At 34.6% G+C, this 18,627-nt stretch overlaps 1 protein-coding gene and 1 long non-coding RNA gene across 3 annotated transcripts; both read left to right on the top strand.

Moving 5' to 3' along the window:
* The first annotated feature begins 4,680 nt into the window (after positions 1-4,680).
* LOC130716232 (uncharacterized) lies at positions 4,681-7,707 on the top strand. Of its 2 annotated transcripts, none has more exons than XR_009011895.1 (3): positions 4,681-5,023; positions 5,105-5,229; positions 7,071-7,707. It is a non-coding gene; the product is annotated as an uncharacterized LOC130716232 (long non-coding RNA). The 2 variants fall into 2 exon arrangements; XR_009011896.1 differs by having other exon boundaries at positions 4,681-5,027.
* A 2,292-nt stretch (positions 7,708-9,999) lies between these two features.
* Positions 10,000-16,955, top strand: LOC130711052 (potassium channel AKT1). The gene is made up of 11 exons (XM_057560491.1): positions 10,000-10,331; positions 11,247-11,612; positions 11,705-11,762; positions 11,869-12,186; positions 12,267-12,512; positions 12,616-12,714; positions 12,817-12,849; positions 12,936-13,121; positions 14,050-14,250; positions 14,332-14,407; positions 15,815-16,955. The coding sequence occupies exons 1-11, from the start codon at positions 10,015-10,017 to the stop codon at positions 16,720-16,722; spliced, it is 2,808 nt and encodes a 935-aa protein (XP_057416474.1). The 5' UTR covers positions 10,000-10,014; the 3' UTR covers positions 16,723-16,955.
* The last annotated feature ends 1,672 nt before the right edge of the window (positions 16,956-18,627 follow it).

The following is an 18,627-nucleotide window of genomic DNA, read 5'->3' as shown; positions in this document are numbered from 1 at the left end:
TCAAAAAATTGAGGTTGAAGGGATTTTGCTCCCCTCCATTTCCATCCCCTCCCCTCCTAAAGCTTGAACCAAACAAAATCAGATTTTAAAAATCCCTCCCCTTCCCTCCGTTCTCCCTCCAACCAAACAATTCCTAAAAGCCACTGAAGACAAGTCACAAGAAGAAAGAAGGAGGCTGAGATATTAACTTAATATTATTTCAACGCTAAAAAAATGAGAAAGGAGACAAAAATATATAGAATAATTTTTAATGATATTTTTTTAAAAAAAATTAATTTGTTGACCTATTATAACCGGTCAAAGTAAATGGTGTAAAACTGCATTACTATAAAAGTGGTGCATATTAGGGAGACCCTCCTTTTTGGTGACCTCTAATATGCACCACTTTTATGCTTTGTTTGATAGAGAAGAGAGAGATAGAGAAGAGAGAGTAGGGAAGAGAGAAGTTGAGTAGAGAGAAATATGTGAGAAATATAGTGGATTTAGAGGTTGTTTGGTATGATAGAGATAAAAGAGAGAGAAGAGAAAGAATAACGTGTAAAGTTATATTTTGTGTAAAAGTTCATTTTTATCTTAACATATATAATATTAAAAATAGAGATAGTGATAACTTTAAGGGCAAAACAGGAAAGAAAAAAAAGTAGCATCAACTTTATTGATCTCTCTTCAAATTGAAGAAACTCCAAAAAGCTTTCCATCTCTCTCTCCACGGTCCCTCTCTTCTCTGTATCATTCATACCAAACAAGGTTAGTATTGCCATCTCTCTTCCAATTCTCTCTTCAGCATCTCTCTCTCTCTCACATCTCTATGCTAACAAACATAGTGTTAGAGTGGTGCAATTTTACACCACTTTTTTTAACATGTTATAACATATTAACACATCTTTTTTAAAATAAATTTAATATATAACAAATTTTTAATGATATTTTTTTAAAAAAATTAATTTGTTGACCTGTTATAACCGGTCAAAGTAAGTGGTGTAAAACTGCACCACTATAAAAGGAATAATGTTTCATTCACACCTTACTTGGAGGTGGAATGAGGTGGAATGAAGAGAGAGATAGGAAGAAAAGGAAAAGTATGTGAGGGAAAGTATGAGATGTGATATATGATAAGAGGAGAGATGGAAATAAAAATGAGTGAAAATGAAGTGTTTTAAAAATGAGGTGTGTATATATCATTGCCGCTATAAAAGTGGTGCATATTAGGGAGATGCTCCTTTTCCTTTTTGGTGACCTCTAATATGCACCACTTTTAGAGTGGTACAATTTTACACCACTCTTTTTAACCTGGTATAACAGGTCAACACATCTTTTTTTAAAGAAATTTAATATATAATAAATTTTAAATGATCTTTTAAAAAAAAATTAATTTGTTGACCTATTATAACCCGTCAAAGTAAGTGGTGTAAAATTGCACCACTATAAAAGTGGTGCATATTAGGGAGACCCTCCTTTTTGGTGACCTCTAATATGCACCATGCAAATTTACACCACTTTTTTTAATTTGGTATAACATGTCAACACATCTTTTTTAAAGAAATTTAATATATAACAAATTTTTAATGATATTTAAAAAAAATTAATTTTTTGACCTATTTTGACCGGTTAAAGTAAGTGGTGTAAAACTGCACCACTATAAAAGTGGTGCATATTATGGAGACCCTTCCTTTTTTCACAGTAAATTTCCTATTAATTATGCATTAATATTACCCGCTCCGTCAAGGTTTTCATAACCACTTTTTGGTTTTTATTGTTATTTTTTCTACTCTCATTGTGATGGAGACTTAATCCGTCACAAAATCTTAGGAATAATAGAAAATAATTTAATTGCACTTTTAATCCCCAAATTAAGGCGAAGGTGCAATCGGAGTTCTTAAATTTCAGAAATCGCATTTTTTTTTATCTCAAATGTTATACAGTCAACAATTTTGGTCTCCCATTCATAATCTGTTAGAAAACTAAATGTTTTATGAAAAATTCAGCATAAATAATCATCATCTTCAAATATTTTCCCATCAACTTCATCATGTTCTCCATAAAATATAAAAATCATCATCTTTCATCCTCATAGTCTTCATCTACATTCTTCCATAATCAATATGAACAAGAAAAAAAAACATAAATTTTGCAAAAAACAACCCTTAAAAACCAAAGAATAAAAATTGCTAGGTAAATTTTGTGGTACCCGCATTTTTTTCAGTGTGATACACATTAGGTGATCTAGTAGATTATTGACATGTGGTAATTGAAATTATAATTCTCGAAGTTACAGTTCTGGTGCAATAACGTTCTCGTTCATTGGGCAACTCAGTTGTCCTCCAACGACCTTTGTTAGCGTCGATCACGACCTTGAAACAGATGTCGCGAATCTCGATCCTAGCATTGGGCATGAGCAACATGGTTTCGATCAAGGGATGTGCCTAACACCGATTGAATTGATGCCATTAGTCTTAAGATACATTATTGGGAAAATAAAATCGCTGACTCATGTGATAGATGGGTCTTTATTACCATGCCAACTCATTTTAGGCATGATACCTTAACCTGACTTAAGGTACCACAACAAGCACCAAATTGCTATCTTTATTCTCCCTCACCTAAAACCCATATATCAAAGCTCCATTATACCACCATGTTTTAGTTCATGCTGCAAATTCCAATCAATACAATTAGGAATTTTTTACAAAAATCAACTTCATTCAAAACTCATATCTGATTCATTTCGTGAGAATCTCTCCAACCCACATATGATTCTTGTCCTTTAAAGAGAAGGGAAAATATCCAAATTTCCCCTTTCTAAATCCAAAGATGACGACCTCCACGATTGACATCTTCAGCTCTACAATCAGCAACCCTAGAACCATCCAGTACTACAATCAGCGATCCCAGTGAGAGGAATAGCCTAAAACACAAACAAACCCAGATAAGGGAGAGATTGAGACAATGATGGAAGCTGGAACGACCTGAGACGACGGTGGCAAAATAAAACCCCAACGACGACCCTGGTGGCTTGATGGTGAGATATACGGCCCAAGCATCGGGGTGGCTTCGATCTGCTAGGCTCGATTTGGCTTCGATCACCGGGCTTCAATCTCTGCTCCCATTTTAGATCTAGACATGAAAATTGTAATGTCTCAATTTCTCAACCAGGGATAACATTAGTAACGCAACAAAGTCGAGGGACTAACTCGAAATTTTTCAAAAAGGTTAGGGTTTTTCGAAAGCAACCCATCTTCACCAAAGCTTTCCTTAGTCACCAGGAAAACGAGGTGTGTCACCATGGACAACTTAAGTACTAAAATTTTCCTTAGCCAGAACAACCCAAGAACTTCTCACCAAGATTAGAAAATTTTATTTGTCGCATCGCTTGAGAAAACAATTTCAATTTTAAATTTCAAAATACGACTTATCTTTAATTATGATAGAATAAATACCAAGATAAAATAATACAATATAAATTCAAAATATTTATCTTGGACCCATATGCTTCAATAAAAACCAAAGAAAACTAAAATTCAAAATAGTAGATAATGAGATAATAGAATTAAGGTTTCTTCGTAGCCACCACATCAAAGATAAAGTCATAAATCTGCATCTTCACCGCCTCAAGCTTCTCGTCAATTCTACGGTCAATCACCGAGTGATTCTCCATAGTCTAAAATGGCGTTCGACGCCTAAACAACAAGTAGCAAACAAAAAGGATTAACTCAAACAAATACAATTCACACAACAAGAGCATACCATTCAAACTTAAATTCATATTGATAGATAAAATAACGACATCATTCAAAAATATTATCAGCGAACTCAAGATATAAAAACATATCAACAATTCAAAAATATTATTAACAACAAACAACATATCAAAAATTCAAAAATATTATTTTATATATAGTGCAACTATATGCTCAAAATTAGCCCCCAACAATATGTGATAACCAATAATTTATCGAAAAAATCCAGCAAGCATTACCTTCATGAAACTTGCTCAAAAACCACGACAAAAAAGTCCCAACAATTGCAAATTTTCGATAGAAAAATCAGCAAGCAAATTCATGATGAATTCAAGCTAAAAACTCGATTAAACAACATATTAACTAAGAGAAATTGCTCAGAAACTTTAGCAAGCAATATAATCAACAAATTAAAGCATGCTACAACATCACAAAACAACAACAGAATGATAACACATTCATCTCAAACACATGTAAATTGGCATAGGCACACAAGACGTACTATATTTTTAACGCTTTAGGATCGAATTACTCTTGCCTCCTTTGATAGTAGTGCATAAACAGTTGGGAACCTAAAAAGCCTACTATATTTGTGTAAAATAAAAGAAAGCAAGGCAACACTTCAGTATTATTATTATATAAGGTATTCTCACAGCCGGTAGTTTTTTTTGACAGTTATGTATATACTAGCTAGTATGAGGCTATCAAGGGCACACTTTTGTACCTATGAATTTAGTCTTGTTAGTAAGAATTATATTAACATATATACAAGAATTTTATTACCAGATCATCATTTAACTCATTCACTCCCTGCTATTTCTCTTGTAGAATTTATTTTAATTGAAGTAAATATTAAAGAAAATATTATATGATGTGTGGCCATATATTGCATGATCATGAATAAAATTAAACAAAGCACCTTGGGGCAGTTGTATATGCTTTGGTTTCCTCTTCTCTGCTGTATTTTATGAGAAAAAGGATAAGTAGAGCACTGACTTTTCTTGTTGAGCGCCAAAATAGGCAATGCTGAGTTGTTTGTTTATTTGTTGACTGGCGTATAGTACTTAGTTCCACTAGAGTCAAGATTATGCGTGTTAAAACAATAAGAAACTTACGCTAACTAAATGTCCAGTTTCTTCATACGAGCAAGGATGTGATAGGAGACACACCAAATAATGTATTTATTATTTGTTTCATTCCCTCTTGAGAAATGCTTCATTTTTGTCAAATTAGTTTTGTTAGTTATGGTTGCGGTGTTTCCAATGAAATATCACTGTCCCGGCCGGGTGGGTCAGTTTTGCCTTCTGATTTGCATATATTTCCTGAGTTTACTCCAATCTTAATAACAAGTGATTCTCTTGCAACAGTTCATGAAGCTCGAGCACAGAATGGCCAAGAAGTTGCTGTGAAAGTTTCAGTTGTTGAAGAAAGCATATATCAAGTATCAACTCTTATAGGTGGTTTGTTGATCGCCTTTCTCTAAATTTCATAGGTAAGCCTATAAAGTAGCTAGAGAGGAACTAGAATTATAATCCTTACTTTTTTTTTGAAATAAGAATTATAATCCTTACTGATGTATCATAAAATATGTATAAATGCATATGGTATATTATAATTACTTGACAAATAGAAATTTCATGCTTTTTTGCGATTAATTCCTTCAATTCTCTCTAATTGTTAAGGTTATATATTGACTAGACATGCTTATAAAAAAAAATAGACAACAATCCTTTATCAATTAATTTCCACATTTAAGCTAACTTTTTGGCACGTTAGGTTTAACATAAATTCTAAGAGTATCATAATTTATCCTAGGTGGCGAGAACATTTGATGGGAAAAATTACTGACGATCTCCACTCTCGGTCGGTGGCAAAAACAATTAAGAAAGAAAAAACGGAAAAATTTATTATGGTCCTCTAAAAACTTGTGTAAAGTTACACTTCTACCTTTTAACCTGCCACTTCAGGTTTTTTGTATTTTTTATATTTTTAAAAATTAAAATAGTTAATATATTATACAATTATTAAATAAATAGTTAGAGAATGATTAGGGTTCATTTAAGATTAACCCATGTGGTAAATAATTAAGGTAATAATTTATCCTTAATCTTTTCCTCTTATCTCTCCCTTCTTCATCTCTTCTCTCTTCAACACCAGATCCAAACTCTATCAATATCCAAACCCCAAAACCCATCCCACCATCTCTGCAAAGCCAATCATCATGCTTTGTTCTTCCTCAACCCAAAGAAAAAAATTCAGGTGCAACACACGACACAGAGGAAAAAAGAAAAGAAAACCCATATGGGGAGTTTGAGAAGAAAAACAAGAATTCAGAGGACAAAATTAAAGGAAGTCATATCTAATCTGAAATTCAAAGATGCTGTTCCAGAAATCAAACGAGGTATCGATTCAGCGGAATATCCGTCCGTACGACTTTGAAGCACCAGCGGAGACAAAGAGCGGTTCAGGGAAGGGAACCTCTGATAATTATTCCTTATCAATTCAATTCATTTTTCTGTTCCTTTGGCTTGTTAAAATTGAAAACCAAACCATCATCATTACTTATCAAACCCAGAAAAGAAAAGAAAAGAAAACCCAGAAAGCAAAATTACACTAAACACCCACAATTTTCCTTCACTACCCATTCTCTCTTCATCTTCCCCACAAACCTTTCTCCTTCATAGAATCCATAGAAAGCTTGAATCTACCAAACAACAAACCCAGTACCAACAGCAACCAAAACAACAGATCTGTAAAGCCTTACTTTTCTCATCCTCTTCCCCTCTCTTCTTCTCCAAAAAGACCCTAACACCTCTGCCCAATCCAGCCGCCGCCTCTCTTCCCAATCTACACGACAATCATCTCATCTCATCTCTTCTCAATCCACACCTCAGTCATCTCTTCTCTTCTCAAATCGACTTCAACCGCGATTTCTCCTCTTCCCTCACCACTCTCCACCGCGATTTCTCCTCAGATCTGGTGGTTTGGGTTTGCGGGTTTTGGAATTTTCTGGGTTTGTTGGTGGTTTTAGGGTGGGTTGGCTCGGTGTGTTCCAGATCCAGATTCAATTTGTATAACGTGGCTGCTGGGAAGATTAAGTGGTTTTATGCTTCTTTTATCCATTTGTATAATAGTGGATGCTGGGAAGATTATGGATCTGAGGAGGAAGAACATGTTTGTTTGGTATCTCAGAAAATAAATCTGCAGGAGGAGAGAGGACCTGAGGAATTGTGGAAGATGATGATCAATAATTATTTTCCTAATTATATCATAATATATTAAATATTTTTATTTTTATAAAATATAAATTACCTGCTAAACTTTCTATTGCAGGTCAAAAAGCAGATGTGCAACCATGTACAAGTTTTTAGAGGACCATGATAAACTTGTTCAGATAAAACTTACCAAAAGTTGTGACAATTATGACAGTAACTGTCGATCAGTTCACAAGTCACACCCCTCGAGTTGACAAACTCGCCCCCTTTCCTACGGACACGACCGTCAGTAACTCTATTAACTGTTTATCAGTACCATTGATTAACTTACCAACAGTGTAAACCAACTGTAAAATGAATCTTTTATAGGTTAATGCTGGCAACCTATATAAATGAGACGTACCCCCACACATCTTCTATTCAATCTGTTTTTTTTGGTACATCTTCTATTCAATCTTTCTTTCCAATTCTTTAATATTTGTTTTTAGTTTTTAATTTTTATTTACTTTTAGATTTTTTTCCCTTTATTTTGTAGTATAAGTATTTGCGTTTTGAAGGGCATCTCTATACCGTCTTGCACGTCATCGGATTAGCATGACTATGTTTATTCATATACATATATTGTGGGCGTGTATAATTATTTGAAAGTAATATTTGTTTAGCATGTAAGACTAAAATTGTATGTAATTAATTAAGTTGTTGTTGGGGAGACAGAGGAGTCCATGGGTCGAGGAGCAAGATACTAAGAGATATCGACGCCACATCTTAACCCATTAGACACTAAGAGAATGGGTTAAGATGTGGCGTCGATATCTCTTAGTGTCTTGCTCTTCGACCCATTGACTCCCCTGTCTCCCAAACAAGTGGCATCGAGCCGATGGTTCGTGAGACCATGGTAACGGCCCTTGTGCCGAAAGTCTTCCTAGCAGTGTGGCTAGACGGCGGGTTCCGTTAGTAGCGAACAGCGGTACAAGGGTGGATATGTTTCCGAGGAGGGGGGCCATGATAATGTGGAGGTGACTCGCACTTGGGGGGAGATTGCTGAGAATTCAAGTGCGGAGTTGGAGTCTCACACTGGTTAAGTTTGGGTGAGGAGAAGACTTTATAAAAGATGTGACTCATAATCCTAATGCCTTAAGGTTTTGGATTAAGATGTGACGTCGATATCTCTTAGTGTATTGCTCCTCAGTCATGGGCTTCCCTATCTCCCATATTGCAAATATATGTCTTGTATGGATTTTGTTTTATTGTAAAGATGAATCTTTTAACAATGGATAATAAGTTTTATAAGTGGGAAAAACTTAATTTTTAATTTATTATATCTTTTATGACAATATATATTGTAATCCCACTTATCTAAGATTCATATTACATTCTTTATTCTCAAACAATCATAAATTAATTGTCATTTTATTAATGAAATATTTACTATATAGTGAAAATTACTAATAGGATGTAAGTTGAATTTTGAAAGGCCTTCAAATTATTCATTTATATCAATTTAGTCATCCAAGATGATATAAATTAATTTTTCATATATATGATCCATTCCTTATAAAAAAAAAAAAACTCTAATATCCACTAGTTCAATATGCCTGGGTAGTATCAATATGAAATTAGAGTGTGTGTGGGTTCACATTTGATGGTGAACAATTGTGAAAGAATAAATGACAAATAAAAATAAATAGGGGTATTACAGTCTAAAATTGTATTAAATAATGAGTTCTTAAACAAGAGTAATGATATATACACACCTCATTTTTTAAACACTCCATTTTCACCTCTTTTTATTTTTATCTCTCTCCTCTTATCATCTATCACATCTCATATTTTCTCTCTCTTACTTTTTCTTTTTTTTCCTATCTCTCTCACCATTCCACCTCTCCACCTCAAAAGAGAGGTGTGTATTAAACATTACTCCTTAAACAATGTTCATTGTGTTAAAAATTAAATTTTAAGGCCCCATCCTAGATCTTTTATCTGACATAATTTTGATTTCTTATGTAATTAAAATCCTATAAATTTCTTTGTTTATAAAAGGAACCTCAAATAGAATTAATTAGAAATAGGCCTCCACTACGTCAACGTTCGCCAACTACACGACCGCTTGGCGAACTTCTTCCACTCAAGCGGAATTGAGGAAAGAACTCGCATTCTTAGTAAGGAAGTTAGCTATGCTATTACTAGTATGACGTACAAAAGAGAGCGAAACGAAATAAAAAAGAGACTCATAAAGGAACGACAGTCAGCAACAGCACCGACCAAATTTTAGCAACAACACCGACCAAATTTCTTACTTCATTCTACCTATAATCTCTAACATCTGACGTATTCTAGTAGGGGTCGATCTCTTCCTAACACGAACAACTGCATCATCAGACTTCTTTTTTGTTTTCTACTTTTCTCAAACAGTCACATTTAGACACTTTAAGCGACACATATTGAATAGCTACAATGAATAAGCCGCATCCAAATTAAATAAATTAATTTTATCTAAAAGTTTATTTAATCAAAAAGATTAAGCTCATCCCAATCAAAAAGTCTGATAAACCTAATATATCAACTTATTTAAATAAATTTTGTTAATATAAATATAAATTCATTTTCATTACAAATAGTGTAGTAGAATAGAACAAGACAAATCTATTTACACGTGGGTAAAGTAATTTCTTTATTTAACCTATTTCCAGTGCTACCTAGAAGCAACAAGGTAGAGTAAGGTAGAGTTGATAGAGAAAGAAAAAATGTGAACCCTAACGTGGACCACTTTTAAAGTAGTATAATGTTAGATCACTTTTTTTAACTTGCTATAACAGATTAACACATCTTTTTTTAAAAAAATTTAATACATGATAAATTTTTAATGATATTTTTTCTTAAAAAAAATAATTTGTCGACCTGCTATATCCAGTTAAAGTAGGTGGTGTAAAATTACACCATCTAAAAATGGTACATGTTTAGGTTCTCCCAAGAAAAAAAGGACAGAATCTGCAACTAGTAAAAAGGTAACTGCGCATTCGTCTGTCTTGAAGGTGATGTATCCGTGTATATATATAAACGTCATGGGTCATGGTGTCTTGGTTTCGCAATCACTCTCTTTCTCTCACACACAGAAACACGGTGTTCACACATTGTATCAATTTAGAACCGCCACAACTTCCATTCATTCATGCCGCCTAAAACCCTCTACTGATAACACACAGAACAGAAACATGGTGATGCCGGCGATGATGATGTGCGGCGAGGAAGAGCTTGAGCTGTCAAGAGACGGCAGCCACTACAGTCTCTCCACCGGGATTCTGCCTTCTCTCGGCGCTAGAAGTAACCGCCGGATTAAGCTTCGGCCTTTCATTGTGTCACCCTATGACCGCCATTACAGGTATTTCAATCTTCTTTGCATGTCAGAGAACAACAAGAACAAGAACAAGAGCTTCTTCAATCACTTTTTCTTTAAGCTTGTTTGGTTGTTTGTTGAACACTTTTTAGTTCTTTTTTCTTTTCTGCTTTTTTGATTTAGTGCTATTATTTTATTAGATTCTTCATTCTTGTGACCCTTCCTTGTTCCCTACTTTTTGTTCTTTTTCTTTGGCTAAATGCTATTATTTGGCTCTTTTGATGAATTTCTCTGTTTTTTAGTATCTTTCCATTCCATAAACCAAAATGAACAACATAGAGTCCTTCCTTGCTGATTACTAAAAAGTTGAAATTCATTCACTTTCACTCTCTTTCACATTTCATGATTTTTTTAATTACAGGCTTCATCACTTTGTCTTTGTGAACATGTTCTTCAATGGGGATCTTTTTTTATTTTATTTTATTTGTTTGATTAGAGTTTTCAAGGGAACATTCACATGTCACCACTCAAGCTATAAAGTTTGACTTTTGTGGTTGTGGGTAATAATAGCTATGCATGTTATGGAAGAGTTTGAATTGAATTTGATTTCATTCCACTTAATAGTAATGAAAGAGTTTGAATTTGATTTCATTTCACCTAATAGTAATGGAAGAGGTTGAATTTGATTTCAGATTTCATTCCACTTAGTAGTAATGGAAGAGTTTGAATTTGATTTCAGATTTCATTCCACTTAGTATAAATGGAAGAGTTTGAATTTGATTTCATTCCACTTAATGTTGACACGGGTTAATTCTATGTACCTGTTGTGTTATTGGCTCTGTCCCTGGAACTTGAGTTTCGTGAGAAACTTTCTTTTCTCAGTTTTTAACAAATAAGTGTTGCATTTGGAATTTTCAGTGGTTCTTTGTTTGAGTAATCAAAAGTTATTGGCTTTTGCAGGATATGGGAAACTTTCCTTGTTATTCTGGTTGTTTACACTGCTTGGGTATCTCCCTTTGAATTTGGATTCCTTAAGAAACCTCAACCACCGCTTTCTGTTACGGATAATATTGTCAATGGAATCTTCTTTCTGGATATATTTCTCACCTTCTTTGTAGCTTATGTCGACAAAACTACCTATTTGTTCGTTGATAACCCGAAACAGATTGCTTGGAGATATGTTCGTACTTGGTTCGCCTTGGATGTTGTCTCTATCATTCCTTCGGAGCTTGTTTCAAAGTTATCGTCTTCTCCTATCCAAAGTTATGGCCTATTCAACATGCTTCGGCTCTGGCGTCTTCGAAGAGTTAGTGCTTTGTTTTCAAGGTAAGATTCAGAGCTATATACTGAAATCATACACATATTTTGTTTCTTTGTTAGGTAGCTTATAACAGTAAATATTATGTTTTTGAGAGCAGGCTTGAGAAGGACAGAAAATTTAACTATTTCTGGGTTCGGTGTGCTAAGCTCATATGTGTAAGTTTTTGAATTTTATATATTTGTAAGTTGTAACACTAAAAAAAGGAGGATGGATTTGTGCCAATTGGTATATATTGACTGATTCTTTGAATGATTTATGTAGGTTACCCTCTTTGCTGTTCATTGTGCTGCATGCTTTTATTATCTTATTGCTGCACGTTATCATGACCCCAAAAGGACATGGATTGGGGAAACTATGGAAAATTTCCTTGAGCAAAGCTTGTGGACAAGATATGTGACGTCTATTTACTGGTCTATTACTACTTTAACAACAGTAGGTTATGGAGATTTGCACCCAGTGAATGAAAGGGAGATGATATTTGACATCTTTTACATGCTCTTCAATCTTGGATTAACAGCATATCTGATTGGTAATATGACCAACTTAGTTGTCCATGGCACAAGTCGAACCAGAAAATTTGTAAGTATGAGGTTAATTGAGTTAGTGATTTCTAGTTCATGAGGTTGTGAGACTTAAATGCTTTTTAATTAAATTCTCAGAGGGATACCATACAAGCTGCCTCTAGTTTTGCTCAAAGGAACCAATTGCCGCCGCGTCTGCAAGAACAAATGCTTGCTCACTTGTGTTTGAAGTACAGAACAGACTCAGAAGGGTTGCAGCAGCAAGAGACACTTGATTCTCTTCCTAAAGCCATTAGATCAAGCATTTCTCATCATCTTTTCTATTCACTGATTGATAAGGTCTACTTGTTTAATGGAGTTTCACACGACTTGCTCTTTCAATTGGTAATTGCAAATTTTGGTCTCAGCTTGTAATTGACAATTACATATTTATTTAATCTTCAACTGGCATTGACGGCTTGTATTTTGTTTGATTCAACTACAAAAGGTGTCAGAGATGAAAGCTGAGTACTTTCCTCCCAAAGAAGATGTAATTTTGCAAAATGAAGCCCCCACTGATTTTTATATACTAGTCACTGGTGCAGTGGTAAGAATCCAACTAACTCATGTGATTGTAATAAAACAAGATATCTTCCTTCCTCTGAAACATTCTTACAGTGTGGTTTCTAATGCTATAATTATTTTACAGGACCTCCTAGTTCTTAAAAATGGACTTGAACAGGTAAGTTTATTTATTAGTACATGCTAAGAATAAGTGCTGGAATGCATAATATGAAACTCAATCTGAATGTTACAAACTGATTCCAGGTTGTTGGAGAGGCAAAAACTGGAGATATTTGTGGTGAGATTGGTGTTCTTTGCTATAAGCCACAGCATTTCACTGTTCGAACTAAGCGTTTAAGCCAGCTGCTGAGGTTGAACCGCACTACATTCTTGAATATTATTCAGGCCAATATTGGGGACGGAGCCATTATCATGAATAATCTCCTTCAGGTCTGGATAACATCATAACCATTCATTAATTGTATGTTGACAATGGATATATATTTCTCTGTCTTGGTTCTTTATTACAAGATTAGATGAATAGATATACTAAGCCTTGCAATATTTTAGGTTATGTTTGACTTGATGAAAAGAAATAAAATCAAATAGAATAGAAAAACATTAGTTGCCAACTATTGTATTATTTAAAATAAGATGAAATGAAATGGAATATGAGATGGGATGTATGCCGTTCCTCTCTATGTAATCCCTCCATTTTTCTCCCCTTTTAATTTTGGGGTATGAACTGAGACCCCACTTTAGTAATACTAAAACTATACTCTTGTCTCTTGACATGTAGTTCACTTCTCAAACAATGAACATACACCTGTCTCTATTTCATCATAAAACATCAAAATAGTGATGTATTATTCTGCTCCATTATATTTAATCCATGATTAGATATATCTAAACATAGCCCAAAGCTCCTGACTCCTCACCTGTTGGTCATGTGCTCATTTGGTTGAAACAGTAGTGATATTACCCTCTCAAGGCCCACAATGGTGGGAATCTAGGGAACTGTATGTGATTTTTTTTATAGATCTTTGAAAAGTAAGCTATATTTTTCTGGTTTAGATGTAATATATGTGTAGTGTTATCGGTATTGAGCAACTTCACCATGTTATAAAAAATCCTTGTTCACAAGCATACAAAATTTGGTTAAGTGGTTCAATTTTTATGTGAAAGTGAGAGGAGTGATTCATGACCACTATAACTTTGAATAACTTTTAATCTTGACCATCTATGTATATGATCAATATTCATTTCTCTCATTCTGACCTTAGAAATCATTTCTCACTAGATACATCCCTTATATATTTAAAAGCACATTCAATCAAGCACTTTGTGATTTTTGTATGTGGATTATTATGGTGGGCAGCATTTTAAAGAGCTCAAGGATCCAATAATGGAGGGAGTCTTGGTGGAAATTGAGAACATGTTAGCTCGTGGTAGGATGGACCTACCGCTACCGGTAAGTCTATGCTTCGCAGCAGAGATAGGAGATGATTTGTTGATAGATCAATTGCTAAAACGAGGTCTGGATCCAAATGAATCTGACAACAATGGGAAAACAGCTTTGGTGGGTGAATAATTCTGCCTTTGATCTTCTTCGGTTAATTTTTTTTTTATTTTTTCTAATCTCTTGTCCTTGCAAAATCAGCATTTAGCAGCATCCAAAGGAAAAGAGAACTGTGTTCTGCATCTGTTAGATTCTGGGGCAGATCCTAATATTAGAGGTAGATATTTCTTGCCTCTTAGCTAGTTTTTGAGTAAAAGCAATTCAATTAATTCTTCATGATGTTTATTCATGCTTTTCTTCTTTTACTTCATGAAATTCTTTTGGTTAAGTAAATTATAAGTTTATAAACGAGTATATATACAGAGTAACCAATGTGAAGAACTGTGGTGTGGAAGATCAAGATTTTTAGGCTTGAAAATTATTGCTTAGGCATAATTACAAATTAATTAGTAAGCATTTGAATTGTTGTCAATTATTTTGAAGTCTGCCAGAATAGGACGTTAGTGCAGTGCTCAAGACTTAGAATAAATGGTTCTTTAAATAGACAATGACAACGAATTATGATCCTATCTTCTTTAGTCGAAGAAGAAAAAAAAAATGAATTGTATGCTTCCAAATCTAATGAATTAACGACAAGGGTTACACTTACTAGTAGTATTAATCACTTCTAAATTATTGATCCTTACATTGACTTTCCTCATTGTGTTTTGTTCATCATTGTCATTTTGACTTTAACAGTGGCCCTTAGCAAGACCCTTTGAATGAAGAAGAAATAAAAAATAGTTTCAAAGAGATAATAAAAAATGATGTTATTTATATCTTTTTTCTGGGTCAACTATGTTATTTATATCTTAATAATATGGTTCTGTCTCCATCTTAATGACAAGTCTCAGTCAGCAACTTACTAGTTGTATGTTGACATGTTACAATATCAAGATAGGGCCCATGTGGTTACATAATCCAGACTTGCCCATGCCTATTTTGGCTAAAGACATATTTTTAGAATATAATTATTTTGAGTGTGTTTGTGGGCACATGGTTCTCTTCATTTCACTTAATAATAGCAAATACTTAAAGAACTAGCATTTCTCCTCTTACCAATGCCGACCTTATCTTGCACAGCCCATTCTATATTCAATACTACATTATTGTTGACTTTGTTAAACAATTTTGCGTTGACTTATGGACCTTATCTGCATTTATTGTTAAGAGCACTTGCCAAATGCATGCAACTCTTAAAATTAAGAGTTTTGATTCATTCACACTTATTTTTGTTCATTCCATTTCCACACGTTTTTCTTCATATATCTCTTCTTTTCCTCTCACATCATGTATTATCTCTCATTTCTCTCTATTTTCTTCCTTTCTCTCTCTGGATGTGAGTGAGATTTGAGTGTGAATAAAAACATGATTGTAAATTATATTACCTCTGAAGTAAGTAAATAAAGTAATATCCATCATTAATTTAATTTTAAGTATATTACTTTTTGGTTTTTACTTTACAAAAAGAGCTGGCTACAAGAACATAAGATAAAAATCAAGAATTTGCTTCAACTCATTACTTTCTTTCTGTCAAATGAAAAATAGAAATGGCAATGATCCTTTGCACTTAATCTAACTGCAGATTCGGAAGGAAATGTGCCACTGTGGGAGGCCATAGTTGGTGGACATGAATCAGTGGCTAAGCGGTTATTACAAAATGGTGCAACCTTGCGCTGCGGTGATGTGGGTCAATATGCATGCACTGCAGCAGAACAGAACAATCTCAACTTGCTCAAAGACATACTGCGTTACGGAGGAGACATCACACTCCCGAGCACCAACAATGGGACCACAGCTTTGCATGTTGCAGTCTCAGAAGACAATGCTGAGATTGTCAAGTTCCTTTTGGATTGCGGGGCGAACGTGGACAAGCCAGATAAGTATGGTTGGACCCCAAGAGAGCTAGCAGATCAGCAGGGACATCAAGAGATTAAAGCCATTTTTGACTCCAGTGTGGAGCCAAAGTCTCAGTCTTTTGGTGCTATACCTGAGGGGCAGAGTAATAAGATCAGGTTCCTTGGTAGATTCACAAGTGAGCCAACAATGCCTTCACCAAATGAGGGCTCATTTCATCGAACAGACGGCAGTTGGAACCAGAGCCGTCCAAGGCGAAAGAGCAATAACATCCATAACTCACTCTTTGGGATCATGTCAGCTGCACACAAAGGGGAAAATGACCTGCAATTCCCTCTTGACGTGACTAGCTATACAAGGCATAATAGTGTGAAGAGTAGTAGAGTGAGCCAAACTAGAGTAACAGTAAGTTGCCCTGAAAAGGATGAGGTTGCTGGGAAGCTTGTGTTGCTACCTGGAAGCTTTAAAGAGCTGCTTGAGATTGGAGCCAAGAAATTTGGTATCTTCCCTGCTAAGGTTGTAAACAAAGATGGTGCTGAAATTGATGACATTGAAGTGATTAGAGATGGGGATCATCTTGTTTTTGTCAGTGTTGGGGTGCAAGAGTCCAATTCTCCGAATGGGGTACTTCCTTAAGGGAATGGATCCTCTCGCGTGACAATCACTTGAGAGAGATCTTTCCCATTACAAAGATTTTTTAGTTCTTTTATAGGTTTTAAATGGATGAAATCTCTCTTGGTAACGTTACTCGAGAGGATCCATTCCCTCCATGCACATAACACTCATTATTGCTATTTTTTTACCTCGGTCTTTTCTGCTCTCAATTGTAAATCCCACTGGTTAATTAATGCAAAATGAAATTTTTTTCACCTTCTCGTGGGCCACCTCTTTTCTGTCAAGGAGGAAGACAGCTACAGTGAAGGAATGTGCTTTGTCGAATAGAACTTATAGAAGAACATTGAGTTTGTTCACAGCAAATGACAGCACTTATCATTGATCGTTGGAGGGAACAAGGGGTTAAAAACTAAAAAGAAGTATGTCCATGACGAATTCTGCAATGACATGAATTCTGCATAATCATTTTGGATACTCAAAGTTTTGATTCAACTACACTCCACATTCTTTTCTATCTCATTTCCACCCATTTTTTCTTCATCTCTCTCTAATCTCTTCTTTACATATAATAACAGTCATTATATATTTTTATTTCTCTCACTTAGGTTCATGACTTTCTCTCTTATTGTAAATGTAAAGAATGTGAACAAAACATAAGTCATACTCAAATTAAACTTTGAGATTTTTTTTTACAGGCAATAAGAATTATAATGAATAGAAGTACAAGGGGTACTTCAACCCAATACAGAAGAGAAAATATACAGACTAAGAACTAACAAGTACAAAACAAAGATCCTAAAGTGACGGAACTACCCCACCTAATACTTTCAAGAAAATAGACTTAACAAAACAAGCCTCATTAAAACCTTGCTAGGATAAAACCCCATTGGGAAAACCTAACAAGGAAAAAGAGTACCAATTTTGAAAAGCCAAGAGGATATCTTCAAGGAAGCTTACAAAGAATTCTAATAACCCACCCCAAACCCAACTGATAGTATTAAATTTATTTTGATATTGTTTTGAACTTGTAATTAGTTATATATACTTATATCTAATAAATACTCCCTCCGTTCCTTAATATAAGTCACAAAAAAAATTGTTCCTAAATATAAGTCACTTTCTAATATCTAGGAAGCATTAAATAATTTTTTCCAAATTCACCCTCATATTTAATATGAAAGAGATTATGAACTTTTTAAATATTAACTTGGAGAGAGAAAATCATAGGAAAGTAAATAAGGGTAGTCTAGGAAAGCTAATCATTTCCTTTACAAATTTATTATTACTAACTATTTTTCTTAATTTAAGAGAATTAGTTATTTGTGACTTATAAATAGAAACAGAGGGAGTACTAACTTATGCTGGGGTTACTCTACCAAAATCATTTACATCTAATTGTTGTGTTGATTGCTTGGTTAAATGTGGTACAACATATTTGCTTCAAATTTGAATGATGGCTACTAGGATTTTGAGTCGTCTTCTCAGAAAGAGGATTTGCAGCTATGTAGTACGAAAAAAGGGAAGACAATAAGGGCCCGTTTGGTGCGACGTATAGTATAAGGCCTGATAGTATAAGACCTGATAGTATTAGGCCTGATAGTATAAGCCCTGATAACTTTTTTATACTATCCAGCGTTTGGACATACTCTGTATAGTTTACCATATCGTTTAAATTAATGCAATTTTATGTTTAATGAAGTATTGAATAATGGTATATAATAAAAATCAAATATGGAGGTGATTATAACGGTGGTGGCGGTGGTGATGGAAGTAGTGGTAGGTTGGTGGTGGTGGTGGCAATGGTGGTAGGTTGGTGTTGGTGGCGGTGGTGGTGATAGTGGAGATAGGTTGGAGGTGGTGGTGGCAGCGATGGTGGTTGTGGTGGTGGCGATGATAGGGTGGTGGTGGTGGTGGTAAGGCGGTGGT

This window comes from Lotus japonicus, chromosome 4 (genome assembly GCF_012489685.1).
Source record: "Lotus japonicus ecotype B-129 chromosome 4, LjGifu_v1.2".
NCBI classification, from domain to species: Eukaryota; Viridiplantae; Streptophyta; class Magnoliopsida; order Fabales; family Fabaceae; genus Lotus; species Lotus japonicus.
The sequence above is the reverse complement of the archived record's forward strand: the minus strand, read 5'-3'. Positions and strand labels throughout refer to the sequence as shown.